Raw genomic sequence first — 15,574 nt, 5'->3', positions numbered from 1 at the left:
CACATATATACACACACATATACACACACATATATACACACACATATATACACACACATATACACATATATACACACACATATACACATATATACATACATATACACATATATATACATACATATACACATATATATATATATATACACATATATATATATATATATACACATATATATATATATATACACATATATATATATATATATATATATATATACACATATATACTGACTGCCACAATCTTTTTTTCTTGATTTCTTATAGTGTTTCTTAAAGCCAGAAAGTTGCCATTTGAAATGACTTTAGTTTTGTGTCATGTCTGTGATCTGCTTTGTTTCTACAAAATTAAACAACTGAATGAACATCCTCTGAGGCTGGTGATTCCATAATTTTTTCCAGGGGTTGTATTACGCTACAAAAGCAAATTCATCATGGGCTGCAACAGATATTAAAGATGGCTAAAAGTTATTGAAAGTGGCTCAACTGTTACACCCCTCCCGCAGGAGAAACACAATATTCGTCTAAAGCAACTCAGTTTCTGCTGCTTGTGAAGCTGTGAAAGAACAAAGACAAGTGAAACAAGACAGGACTTGGATACTGGCTGCAGTTTAAGAGGGCAGTGCTGAACCTCCATAAAACACCAGAAGAAAAAGTACAATCTTAACTCCATGCAAAAGTAGGGATGAGTATTGATAAGATTTTATCGATGCCATTATTGATTCTTATCGATCCAATTCCTTATTGATTCCCTTATCGATACGTCGTGAATTTTGTACTAAAAGTAGGCTTTACAGGTTTTCTATGTATTTCTTTGAGTCTTAAAGTAAATGAATATGAAATTGGTCACTGTATCCTTGATCTCTGGACATAAATAAACATCAACAAAATGGTGTTTCGCTTTGAAGTTATTAATTCAGACTTGATTCTATCGTTCTAACTTGACTCGTCAGAGAGCCGCGCAACGTTTGGAGCTGTGTGAACAGAATAGAAGACGATTCTTGTTTCTGTCTCGCAACAAGACAGGAGTCCCAATTCTAGAAGCTCTGAAATGCAATCTGGGACTATTCCAGACGATAAACTGGAGTGAGAAAAAAAAAAACTTTCCTTATTCACATTCATTCCAGTAGTATTCTGCTCTTACTAGGATGCAGCAGTGTTCCAGCTTGGCAGATAGTTCTGGAGGAAATCAATGAAGAAATTAACAAATTGAAAATATGGTTTGACCGAAACAAACTCTCATTAAACTTAAATAAGACAGGGATGAAATGGAGCTGTAAGAGTCACTAGGTGTTCACAGGAAACACTTCTGTTTCCTGTATGTATTTATTTATCTGTATGTATTTATTTATTTATGTTCATTGTTAGTTGCTTTTATATTTTCTGTTGTGTTTCTATTCAGGTTATTTTTGTCTCTTTCTCTAAAATTGTATATAATAATCATTAGATTATTAATATGAGGTCTGTTAGAATAGTATCCGACCTTTTTATTTTTTTCAAAAACCATATGGATTTGAATCACGTGTGACTGCATCAGCCAAGCTTGAACCTATGACGCGTGGAACTCCGCTCCTCTTTCCATGACAAAAACTCCTGTAACAGTGGAATGTGCCGTTCATTTCTAAACTGGACGCTGTCATGATCCGGTATGTCATCTGACTAGCACAGGAATTGTGAAAAGACGTGGACATCAGCACTTTTTCGGCACATTGAGACAGACGTGCGGAGCAGTTCCGCGCGTCGCGGTGGAGCCGCATGGCGCAAAGCAACGCCGTGATGAAGCCTCACAGGACATGTTGGGGCATGTCCAGCTCATGCTCAATTTCTCGGATAATCACACGACTGAAAAGCAACCGACAGCCGTCTGAAATTCACCTGAAAGCCGTCCTGTGAGACCAACACGGAGGTGGTTTTGTGCCGCGTAATGAACGGCTCCGTGGCGCGTCCCTCCGCTTTTCTTTCCATGAAAAAAACTCCTGTAACAGTGGAATGTGCCGAAATAGTGCTGATGTCCACGCCTTCTGCCTTTTTGTGAAAGTCAGATGACGTCCCGGATCAACAAAGCCTTCACGTTGGAAATGATCTGGTTGTTTCAGCGGGGTTTGAGCCTGTCCATCGGGGCTCGGAGCGCGGCGCGCTCTCAGCAGTTGTGGGCGGTCTTTAAACCGTCTGGATCACTCCTTAATCTGTGTAATCCCCATAAAATTGTCCTTGAAAGCCATATTAATTTTCCGAACGGTGTCCACCTGGAGGTCTCTCACAGTTTCTGGAAAAAAATTGATGCAGCAAAGCTCCAAATCGTTCAGACATTTATTCGCAATAAAAAACGACGAGAGGGGTGGACCAGTGCTTACACAAAGCCTGCTCACAGGCGAATGACGCAACCGACAGACGTGAAAAAACTCACGCATGCGCACAAAGGTTCAAACTTGGCTGATGCAATCACACGTGATTCAAATCCATATGGTTTTTGAAAAAAATTAAAAGGTCGGATACTTTTCTAACAGACCACGTATATAAACAAAAATAAATTTAAGAAATATTACAATTTGAAAACAAATGCACCTGAACGTGATGACAGCTGCAACAGCTTAATGCTAACTTTATCATTGAAAATGCCATAGACATGCTAACGCGCTAGCATCGCTCCCGTTTTTAGGGGATCAACTGTTTCAGAAGACCATAACAGGTCGGTTTAACATAGAAAAGGTAAATAATACTCACAGAAGTATGCTCTTTAGGGTTTTAGCGGGGGAAAATTAAGCGAAAGAAAGAAAGAATAAACGAAGCAATAGATCGAAGCATTGTTTCAATCTGCGAACCACTGCTTCAATTGGTTCAAGGTTCAAAGCAAAGCCGCGCTGCAGAAAAGTTGATTACGGACCCGCTGCAGGGTCTGTAATCAATGTAGAGAAATGATCATTTTCCTGACAAACACCCGCCAAAACAACGGCCACTCTGAAGGACTGATAACAGAATCGTTAAGCACAAAGCTTATTGATGTCGGTGGATCGAATCATTTCTTAACGATACCTGAAAGGAACCGGTTCTCTATACCCATCCCTATGCAAAAGGCACATGTAGTTTTACACAAAAGCACCATGCAAATGTTTCTGTTCTATCCCGTGTGGCTTTATTTTGCTTACACAGTCCAGTAATTACATCATAGCAGCAATTTCAGATATCTTCATTCTGAAATTTTACTTGGTGAGACGGGGAGCTGGTGTGACTGGCTCCTTTAATGCCTCATTATGAGTCATCATTGTGACTCCTTGTGTCCTCATCCCACACATAGGCACACGTTACAACCGCTGTTCTACCCGTCAGCTTAAAGGTATTGTTGGTGCGGTATCACTAGTGCATGTACAGTAAAATTATTAAACAAACTTGCTATGAGAACACAGCTAATCCAAGTGACCTTTTATAACTTACCAGAATCAGGCAAAGAGTTGAGGTCAGCGCACAGCACCAATGGAATGGCATTCGTTTCACCAGAAACAGAGGACAACTTGAGGCTGCGTGTTGCCTTGTCCACGATATTCTTCACCTCTGACAAGAACATCATGGTCTGGACCAGCTTTACATCAGAATACTCTGGATCCCAGTGCATGTGGGCATTGGCGACAAGCAGCAGCTGCTTCTCCATCCCGTGGAGTGACTTTCCCGCTGAATGGGGAAAATACAGACGTAAAAGTAACAAATCAATAGTGTGTATGTTGTGTGTAGTGTGTGTGTGTGTGTGTGTGTGTGTGGGGGGGGGGGGGGGGGGGGGGGGGACTCCAAGAGCATGTTTCCATATAGCAACTTTTCCTCATTTGAGCAGCGGTCTTTTTTCAATTGCTCCAAATGAGAACAGAACATGTGTGAAGGTTGAGAGAAGAAAAGAAAGCAAACAAATGGAAAAAACAAAAAAACAAAACAAAACAAAAAAAAATGCACACAGCATTTTTCTCTAAGGACTGTGCATTTTTTCAAGAACTTCAATTTGAAAATCTGAATACTTCACAAAGGCAATGCAGTGACTGGGAAAAGAAGCCAATGATACACTGGCCAATGGCTAAGACTCTCCCTTTCGCCTACACTTTCATTTTGTCAATGTGAATTAAGTTATTAAAAATAAATAAATGTGCCTGTTCACAAATTGTGGAGGGTCCTTCACAGATTAAAACCAGCCAGCCTGGACAGAGAGGATTTTAAAGCTTTCTCAATTTATATGAAAAAAAAAAAAAAAAAGAATACATTTTCATGATACAGGGGGACTAACAGCACCCAGTGAGGGGTCTGGGGGACCTCCCCCAGAAAACTTACCATATTTCATGCAATTTGCTCACACTGAAGATTAACAGCAGCAGGTTGCTGTTAAAAACACCAAAATCTAATTTTAGTGTAGCAGAAGAAACTACTCCAACAGTGTGTCAACTCACAGGAGACCTCCATCATCTCTTTGCAGACTTCAAGCAGGACAGCTACCCCTATGTTGTCCTTTGTCATCACCCTGTTCAGCATCGCCTCTGAGCCCTCGGAGTTCGCCATGGCCAGCTGGTTGAACTCCACTGTGTGCTTCTGCACCACACTGAACCTGAAGTGAAGAGAAGAATCAAAGAAAACGACCATATGATTCATGGTGTACTGCAAAAACATTACATCTCAATAAGTCATCACTAGGTAGGGGCCCACTAGACATAATATGTCACTTTGTAACACAGACAATTGCTGAACTATATTGGCATCGTTTCCCCACCAACATTTCAATTTGATCTGTGATTTTTAATAAATTAAAGTTTATGGTGCACGTGGTTGTTTAGCTCTTCCAGAATGGTTGCCCCCCCCCACACCAGTCAGATAAAAAGGAACTGCTAGGTGCACATACTTTTGTACAAATTCACCAGTTCAGCTCACATATGGTGATGCAAATTTTGAAATTTAAGCATCACATTCACTGATAATAGTTATAAAGATGTTTAAAGGACATGTCGTACCGAAATCATAACAACTTAGATTTAGGCTGTTAGTGATCATCTGATGACACACCGGGATTACTTTGTGCACTTCCGTAACCAGTCTCTAAGTATATGGTATTCACAACAAACAGCTACAGAGACTGTTGAAAGTGCTTGTGAGTAGTCATTTTTCTGAGAGAGTTTTCAATAGCATTTACGTGGCTTTGAGTAAAACGTCCCAGCATGCTTGAATGGAATGTAGCTGCTAACGTTAAAAACGGAGCCACAGATGAATTCCAAAGTTTGAATAAGTGTGATGTCATGTTATGATGACTCATTTTGAAGTGATAACTGTTCATTTTGATGCAGTCATGGTAAAAGCAGCAGCCGCTCCCCACTGTGTGACGATTTAGTGCGTGTGGATGTTCATTATGAAGGCAGCCTGTTAAAAACAGTATGCTGGAGGTTCAGCTTTGTGCACACTTATGTGTTATCGTCGATGTAACTGTGAAAAATCTAAGCAATACATTTGTGTGATCAGACAGCCGGATAAACAGCGGAAAGGTTCAGGTGCATGTTCATGGCATAGTTGCCATTAATGTCCATGAACTGTCCGGAATTAGTTTTGTTTAAACCAATGAAACCATGAGTGAAATTGATTCTTTTTTTCCCCCTTGAGTTTCACAAACAAACAAACAAACAAACAAATAAATAATAAGAAGAATTCGGGACAGTTTATCGACATTAACAGTAACTCTGCCATGAACGCGCAAGTGAACCTCTCTGCTGTTTTTCCGGCTGTCTGATCACACAGATGTATTTCTTAGCCATGTATGGGATTGTGAATAGCGACCAACATATTTGTGAATCTCAAATGCATTTTGCACTCAGAATGTCTCAATATTGCGTAAGTAAGCAAAGCAATGAATGCATGTGATCGGTGATCCACAAATGAATCGCACTTCACAAAATTTTCATTTTTGCAAATGCCTTTTTTTTAACAAATGAAAAAAAATTACATATTTATAAATACACATTTATTTGTTAAAACACACACAAGTTATAAAACGGACATTTGTGTATTGCAAAACAGGTAAGTGCAAATCAAGGGCTATTAGATCACCCTATTAGTAGATCACCCTCTGTGCATTTGCAGGTATTAAGACAAATTTAACTCCATAAATAAGTGTCTTTTCACTTAAAAAAAAAGTAAAGATTTGCATGTACACGCTGTCTTTAAAGTAGACACACCATTGATTGCTGCTGCAATGCATTATGGGAGTTCAGGTTTTTTTATTACTATTATTGTAGTACATGTTAGTTTAGCAGTGTTGGTGGTGTTATAGATTTGTTGTGTTTTTATAGTTCAAGTACTGTAGTTAGTTTGGTGAAGAGTTATGTTGTGATCATGAGAGATAAGTGTCTTGCGTTTGATGTCTTCTGCCACAGTCTGTGTTGTTGTGTGTGAAACACTTTTTGCAACAGCTGGGAGGGTGCATAAAGACAAAAGCTCTGGCTCGTCATTTGTTTTGTGTTAGATTACATAGTTTTTCTTGTTTTTTTTTATCATCGGATGCTCACTAAGTCTAAATCTTAAGTCTTATGATTTTGGTGTGACATGTCCTTTAAAAATACATGGATGACACAAGAAAGTGAAAACACTTATTTCCATTGTGGTCCATTTAAAAATCAAATGGCAAAATTTAAGTAATAATAAAATAAAATATTGATGATGATGATGATAATAAGTGTGTTCATGATAACAAGAACCTAAACAATTTATAAATGCATTAAGACAGTAAATTAACATAAAAAAAATTACATGGCTAATTAACTGGAAATAAAAGGGTTGAGTACTTGCTCTAAAACTGTTGAGGTCTAGGGTCCACAGTTCTAAAAACATTCTGGACTCACACACCATTCCAACTCATTATAGAAACTCTGCATAATTTATTATCGCCCTTGAAAAATGTCAGCTACTTATTTTATAAACATTGCTCAATCTAGAACCTGTGCATCCCCACAGGCAATGTGCTAGTCTTGATCTTAAAACAGATAAATGTAAACTTCAAACTCCTGCTATAAATCCACAAGTTATGTACACTGAAAAAATAGTTAAATGTGACGTTTTCTGCCCAAGCTCAGGTCAGCATGATCACAGCCATTAATTTGTAAGAACAAGAAGCATCACTCTGATTCACTTTTGAACAGGATACTGCAAAAATCTGAGTCATGTAGATATTCCATCCTCTATCTTTTAAAACCCTACAGATGAACAGAGAGGTGCATCTTCACAAAGAGTTTTTGTCTAATGCCGCGTTCACACCGCATGCGATGCAACGCCACAAATGCGCTTCCTTCGCCTGGCGATGGACGCGCCACCATCGCCCGGTGTGTCGCTCTGCTTGGGCGGAAACTTTTGCTGCGACAATTCGCCTGGATCATCAAATAGGAGGAGATTCCATTCCGCTCGACGTCGAGTCAACATGGTGGACCTTGATCACATGGAGCGAGTTGCTGTGCTGTATTTATTGTGGAAAGCCAACAAACCATCGCTGGGTTCACAATATCCTCATGAGACGTTCCCAATTCGGGGAGTTTCATCATTTGCTGCAGGAGCTGCGTCTGGATGACGGCGGCTTTCAGCGGTAATTCTGCTTCTCCAGGACCCAGTTTAAGGACCTCCTGTCCCGTTCGCGCGCACACATACGAACAAAGAAGAAGAAGAAGAAGAAGAAGAAGAAGGAAAAAAAAAAAAAAAAAACGGCTGCCCCTGTGGTTCCTGACTCTCTCTCCCCTCAAACTCTGTCATCATTGTGTTATAAACCAGTCACCATTTGTTTTATTATGCATCTGTGTAGTTAATAAAATGATCTTCATGGACGATTCGTTCGCGCGCGCAGATGTAAACAAAGAAAAAAAAAAAAAGTGGCTGCCACTTGGTTCCTCACTCTCTCTCTCCCCTCAAACTCTGTCATCACTGCGTTATAAACCAGTCACCATTTGTTTTATTATACATCTGTGTAGTTAATAAAATTATCTTCACGGACAATTCGTTCGCACGCGCACAAGAAAAAAAATAGCTGCTGCGGTGCTGCTGCTCGCTCTCCCCTCAAACTCTGTCATAATTGTGAAATAAAGGACAAAAGGGACATATATCCTGCTTACAGGCTGGCTGCCAGACACAGGACATGTCCACATCAAGTATAAATTCCAGACATCTCCATGTCACTACATATCCAGTCCCTGATTGGTCATTGCGGCGTGACAAGATGAAAAAGTTCTGATTTTTCAACTTGGGGAGGAGGGCGACGTGACATTGCGCCACAAATGCGCCAATCGCTCAAAATTGCTTCATTCGCATCCATCGCGACGTGTGGCTTGAACTTTTGTGGCGCCACAACGCGTCCTTCCATAGGGATTACGTGGCAACCTGTCGCTGCCGTCGCTTGCGTCGCGCCCAGTGTGAACGCGGTATCAGTCATAAACACCAAGATGCCCATACAGTGGAACAGCAAAAGAAAGACACATACAGCCAGACAGACCTGTCGTTTTGTAGTTTGGACAACTCAAATGTCATCGTTCACACACATAAAAACTGTGATCTCCAGACTTAACTTCCTGACAGGCAAGTAGGGATGTGAATCGTACAACAACTCACGATTCAACTCAATTGCGATTCTTTGGGTGACTATTCAATTCAGAATCGATTTTCGATTCAAAGAGCTCTGAGAAATAGTTATATTGCTATATCAGAAACATGGATCAATGAAGATAAAGGAATGGATTTTGAACTGGATGGATATGAATTTAATTGTGTAAACAAAGAATAAGAGTGGAGGAGGAGTGGCTGTGTATGTGGATAAGAACATGGATTATAAAATAGTAGACAATATGACAACTGTGATTGATAACTTATTAGAATGTATAACTATTGAAATATGTGAAGAAAAAAGCAAAAATGTATTAGTCAGCTGTATATATAGAGCACCAGGATCTTGTATTGAAACATTCACTGACTGTATGGGAAAAATGTTCTCAAAAACTAATCAAAAAACTGTGTTCATTTGTGGTGACTTAAATATTGATCTGCTCAATCCAAATTAGCATAAAATAACAGATGAATTTATCAGTATAATGTACAGTATGAGTTTATATCCAAAAATCACCAGGCCAAGCAGAATTACATCCCATAGTGCTACCTTAATTGATAATATATTCAGCAATGATATTGAGAATAACACTGTGAGTGGATTATTAATCAATGACATTAGTGATCATCTACCAGTTTTCATCGTTTATAATAGAAACCATCGGCGGAATCAGCCAGAGAAGAAAATAAAATACAGGCGAGTGCGGACAGAGGAAAACATGAACACACTAAAGAAGGATTTACAGGAGCAAAACTGGGAAAAGGTATACAGTGAAAGTGATGTTGATAGTGCATATGAAACTTTTTTACAAATATTTACATCATTATATGATAAAAATTGTCCAATTAAACAAGACCACAGAAAACAAAAAATCCAAGCTCGACCATGGATGACGAAAGGGTTACGAAATGCATGTAATAAGAAAAATACACTGTATAGAGAATTCATAAAACTAAAGACTAAAGAGGCAGAAAATAGATATAAGAAATACAAAAATAGATTAACTAATATTATACGGGTATGTAGGAAGGAATATTATAGTAACATATTATATAATAACAAAAACAATATTAAAGGAATATGGGATATATTAAATAGCATTATCAAAAATGGTAATAAAAAACAGAGTTACCCTCAGCATTTCATTGATAATAATGTCAAGAAGGAAAATAAGGATGAGGTAGTCAACGGTTTTAATAATTTTTTTGTAAATATTGGCCCAAGCTTGGCAGAAAAAATTCCTGATTCCCAACCTGAGGATTGGGATAATCCTACAATAGAGTTGTAGTCTTACACACCTCTCTGCAGCTTCTCTCCCCCTGCCATCCCCTCATTACCCCATCCCCGTAGAGACGGTGCCTGCTCCCAGACTACCAATAACCAGCAAAAATCTATTTAAGCATAAAAATTCAAAAAGAAAAAATAATATAGCACCTTCAACTGCACCACAGACTAAAACAGTTAAATGTGGTCTATTAAACATTAGGTCTCTCTCTTCTAAGTCCCTGTTGGTAAATGATATAATAATTGATCAACATATTGATTTATTCTGCCTAACAGAAACCTGGTTACAGCAGGATGAATATGTTAGTTTAAATGAGTCAACACCCCCGAGTCACACTAACTGTCAGAATGCTCGTAGCACGGGCCGGGGCGGAGGATTAGCAGCAATCTTCCATTCCAGCTTATTAATTAATCAAAAACCCAGACAGAGCTTTAATTCATTTGAAAGCTTGTCTCTTAGTCTTGTCCATCCAAATTGGAAGTCCCAAAAACCAGTTTTATTTGTTATTATCTATCGTCCACCTGGTCGTTACTGTGAGTTTCTCTGTGAATTTTCAGACCTTTTGTCTGACTTAGTGCTTAGCTCAGATAAGATAATTATAGTGGGCGATTTTAACATCCACACAGATGCTGAGAATGACAGCCTCAACACTGCATTTAATCTATTATTAGACTCTATTGGCTTTGCTCAAAAAGTAAATGAGTCCACCCACCACTTTAATCATATCTTAGATCTTGTTCTGACTTATGGTATGGAAATAGAAGACTTAACAGTATTCCCTGAAAACTCCCTTCTGTCTGATCATTTCTTAATAACATTTACATTTACTCTGATGGACTACCCAGCAGTAGGGAATAAGTTTCATTACACTAGAAGTCTTTCAGAAAGCGCTGTAACTAGGTTTAAGGATATGATTCCTTCTTTATGTTCTCTAATGCCATATAACAACACAGTGCAGAGTAGCTACCTAAACTCTGTAAGGGAGATAGAGTACCTCGTCAATAGTTTTACATCCTCATTGAAGACAACTTTGGATGCTGTAGCTCCTCTGAAAAAGAGAGCTTTAAATCAGAAGTGTCTGACTCCGTGGTATAACTCACAAACTCGTAGCTTAAAGCAGATAACCCGTAAGTTGGAGAGGAAATGGCGTCTCACTAATTTAGAAGATCTTCACTTAGCCTGGAAAAAGAGTCTGTTGCTCTATAATAAAGCCCTCCGTAAAGCTAGGACATCTTTCTACTCATCACTAATTGAAGAAAATAAGAACAACCCCAGGTTTCTTTTCAGCACTGTAGCCAGACTGACAAAGAGTCAGAGCTCTATTGAGCTGAGTATTCCATTAACTTTAACTAGTAATGACTTCATGACTTTCTTTGCTAACAAAATTTTAACTATTAGAGAAAAAATTACTCATAACCATCCCAAAGACATATCGTTATCTTTGGCTGCTTTCAGTGATGCCGGTATTTGGTTAGACTCTTTCTCTCCGATTGTTCTGTCTGAGTTATTTTCATTAGTTACTTCATCCAAACCATCAACATGTTTATTAGACCCCATTCCTACCAGGCTGCTCAAGGAAGCCCTACCATTATTTAATGCTTCGATCTTAAATATGATCAATCTATCTTTGTTAGTTGGCTATGTACCACAGGCTTTTAAGGTGGCAGTAATTAAACCATTACTTAAAAAGCCATCACTTGACCCAGCTATCTTAGCTAATTATAGGCCAATCTCCAACCTTCCTTTTCTCTCAAAAATTCTTGAAAGGGTAGTTGTAAAACAGCTAACTGATCATCTGCAGAGGAATGGTCTATTTGAAGAGTTTCAGTCAGGTTTTAGAATTCATCATAGTACAGAAACAGCATTAGTGAAGGTTACAAATGATCTTCTTATGGCCTCGGACAGTGGACTCATCTCTGTGCTTGTTCTGTTAGACCTCAGTGCTGCTTTTGATACTGTTGACCATAAAATTTTATTACAGAGATTAGAGCATGCCATAGGTATTAAAGGCACTGCGCTGCGGTGGTTTGAATCATATTTGTCTAATAGATTACAATTTGTTCATGTAAATGGGGAATCTTCTTCACAGACTAAAGTTAATTATGGAGTTCCACAAGGTTCTGTGCTAGGACCAATTTTATTCACTTTATATATGCTTCCCTTAGGCAGTATTATTAGACGGTATTGCTTAAATTTTCATTGTTACGCAGATGATACCCAGCTTTATCTATCCATGAAGCCAGAGGACACACACCAATTAGCTAAACTGCAGGATTGTCTTACAGACATAAAGACATGGATGACCTCTAATTTCCTGCTTTTAAACTCAGATAAAACTGAAGTTATTGTACTTGGCCCCACAAATCTTAGAAACATGGTGTCTAACCAGATCCTTACTCTGGATGGCATTACCCTGACCTCTAGTAATACTGTGAGAAATCTTGGAGTCATTTTTGATCAGGATATGTCATTCAAAGCGCATATTAAACACATATGTAGGACTGCTTTTTTGCATTTACGCAATATCTCTAAAATCAGAAAGGTCTTGTCTCAGAGTGATGCTAAAAAACTAATTCATGCATTTATTTCCTCTAGGCTGGACTATTGTAATTCATTATTATCAGGTTGTCCTAAAAGTTCCCTAAAAAGCCTTCAGTTAATTCAAAATGCTGCAGCTAGAGTACTGACGGGGACTAGAAGGAGAGAGCATATCTCACCCATATTGGCCTCTCTTCATTGGCTTCCTGTTAATTCTAGAATAGAATTTAAAATTCTTCTTCTTACTTATAAGGTTTTGAATAATCAGGTCCCATCTTATCTTAGGGACCTCGTAGTACCATATCACCCCAATAGAGCGCTTCGCTCTCAGACTGCAGGCTTACTTGTAGTTCCTAGGGTTTGTAAGAGTAGAATGGGAGGCAGAGCCTTCAGCTTTCAGGCTCCTCTCCTGTGGAACCAGCTCCCAATTCAGATCAGGGAGACAGACACCCTCTCTACTTTTAAGATTAGGCTTAAAACTTTCCTTTTTGCTAAAGCTTATAGTTAGGGCTGGATCAGGTGACCCTGAACCATCCCTTAGTTATGCTGCTATAGACGTAGACTGCTGGGGGGTTCCCATGATGCACTGTTTCTTTCTCTTTTTGCTCTGTATGCACCACTCTGCATTTAATCATTAGTGATCGATCTCTGCTCCCCTCCACAGCATGTCTTTTTCCTGGTTCTCTCCCTCAGCCCCAACCAGTCCCAGCAGAAGACTGCCCCTCCCTGAGCCTGGTTCTGCTGGAGGTTTCTTCCTGTTAAAAGGGAGTTTTTCCTTCCCACTGTAGCCAAGTGCTTGCTCACAGGGGGTCGTTTTGACCGTTGGGGTTTTACATAATTATTGTATGGCCTTGCCTTACAATATAAAGCGCCTTGGGGCAACTGTTTGTTGTGATTTGGCGCTATATAAAAAAATTGATTGATTGATTGATAATAATCTCATAGAAAGAAATCCCTGTTCAATGTTCCTCACAGCAGTGGATGGAAAAGAAATTATAGACATTGTGAATAATTGTAAATATAAAACATCTACCGATTTAAATGAAATTGATATGGTGGTGGTAAAACAGGTCATTGAATGGATTGTAGAACCATTAACATACATCTGTAACTTACCATTTAAACCGGTAAATTTCCCAATCAAATGAAAATAGCTAAGGTTGTGCCACTGTATAAGACTGGGGATAGACACCACTTCACAAATTATAGACCTGTTTCTTTGCTTCCACAATTTTCCAAATTATTAGAAAAGTTATTCAATAATAGATTAGACAAATTCATAAATAAACATAAATTACTTACTGATAGTCAATATGGATTCAGAGCACATAGTTCAACATCACTTGCATTAATAGAATCAGTTGAGGAGATTACAAATGCCATAGACCACAAATTACATTCAGTTGGAATATTTATAGACCTTAAAAAGGCTTTTGATATAATGAATCATGACATATTAATCAATAAACTTGAACAGTATGGGATTAGGGGGTTGGTGTTGCACTGGGTGAGAAGCTACTTAAGTAACAGAAAACAGTTTGTGAAGTTGGTGGAATATACATCATCATGCTTGGACAATGCTTGTGGCGTCCCACAGGGGTCAGTATTTGGTCCAAAACTGTTTCTAATTTATATAAATGATATTGTCAATGTTTCCAAAATATTAAAATTAGTATTATTTGCAGATGACACAAGCATTTTTTGTTCAGGGGGGGATTTGCAGGAGTTACTGAGGAGGATCAGTATAGAAATGGGAAAATTGAAAATATGGTTTGACAGAAACAAATTATCATTAAACTTAGGTAAAACAAAATACATGTTATTTGGCTATTGTAATACAGACATACAGGTTCAGTTACAAGTCGAGGGGGTAGATATTGAAAGGGTACATGAAAATAAGTTTCTGGGGGTGATAATAGATGATAAGATAAACTGGAAGACTCATATAAAACATATACAAAGTAAACTGTCAAGAAGCATTTCAGTTCTAAACAAAGCGAAACATATTCTGGACCACAACTCACTCCGCATTCTTTACTGCTCACTGGTTTTACCATATTTACAGTACTGTGCAGAGGTATGGGGTAATACTTATAAAGGTACAACACAATCACTATCAGTAATGCAGAAAAGAGCTATAAGAATTATTCATAATACTGGCTATAGAGATCATACAAATCCACTATTTTTACAATCCAAATTCTTAAAATTCACAGACTTGGTTCATTTTCAAACAGTACAAATTGTGTATAAAGCAATAAACAATTTACTTCCAGCAAATATTAAAAATATGTTTTTAACAGATCAGGGGATTACAGTCTGAGGGGGAAATTTAATTTAAAGCATCAGTGGGCACGAACAACATTAAAAGGTTTCTGTATTTCTGTCTGTGGGGTGAGGATGTGGAACAGATTGGGAGTGGGGCTCAAGCAATGTCCAAGCATGAACCAGTTCAAACAGCGGTACAAAAATATGTTTTTTCTAGGTATAGGGAGGAGGAAGGGTAATGAGGGGTTAGGGTGTTTTTGTTTTTTGCTTCGGCTTGTAAATATATAGTATTTTGTATGTAAGTAGGTATGTGTAGGTGTATATTTATGTTTGTGTATATATATATGTGTATATATATGTATATGTGTGTATATGTGTATGTATATGTGTATGTATGTTGATGTGTGTATATATACATATATATATATATATGTATTGATATCGGTTTAGGTGTGTAGGAATCTATGTGTATATGTGGCAAAGGGTATTACTGGTTGTGGGGAAGAAGGGGTAGGGATAAATAAGCTGATGCTTCACCCTACCCCTTTTCGGACATGTTGGGTACACAATAGGAACTTTTTTGTTGTTGTCTTTACTGATCTATCTTGTAATTGTTGTTGTATCAAATGTTCGAATTAAACAGTTTTCATTCATTCATTCATATTACTAAAAAAACGTTTATGTATAAGAAAATGCAGCTTTACAAGGTTAATCAAGTGATTCTAAAGATGTAAATTCACTTATCTGCTCTGCTCATTCTGAGTTGGCTGGCAGTTTAGCGAAGCGCTGGTCAGTAGTCGCTTCTTTTAGCGCCGGGTGATGCCGTAGCATGTGGGCTTGCGAATCTGAAGTGTTTGACTTTCATTTTGCAGATTTTGCACACTGTATAA

At 38.3% G+C, this 15,574-nt stretch overlaps 1 protein-coding gene across 1 annotated transcript in view; it reads right to left on the bottom strand.

The window, feature by feature from the left end:
* The window catches only part of LOC117519909 (CCR4-NOT transcription complex subunit 6), an 89,882-nt gene that overhangs the window by 37,692 nt on the left and 36,616 nt on the right, over window positions 1-15,574 (bottom strand). Inside the window, exons 9-10 of the mRNA XM_034181182.1 lie at window positions 4,425-4,579; window positions 3,433-3,666 (exon numbers count right to left, since the gene is read on the bottom strand). Of these exons, the coding sequence (XP_034037073.1) occupies window positions 3,433-3,666; window positions 4,425-4,579 (389 nt within the window). The remainder of the gene's footprint in view (window positions 1-3,432; window positions 3,667-4,424; window positions 4,580-15,574) is intronic.

Source organism: Thalassophryne amazonica, chromosome 11 (genome assembly GCF_902500255.1).
Source record: "Thalassophryne amazonica chromosome 11, fThaAma1.1, whole genome shotgun sequence".
Classification (NCBI taxonomy): domain Eukaryota; kingdom Metazoa; phylum Chordata; class Actinopteri; order Batrachoidiformes; family Batrachoididae; genus Thalassophryne; species Thalassophryne amazonica.
The sequence above is the reverse complement of the archived record's forward strand: the minus strand, read 5'-3'. Positions and strand labels throughout refer to the sequence as shown.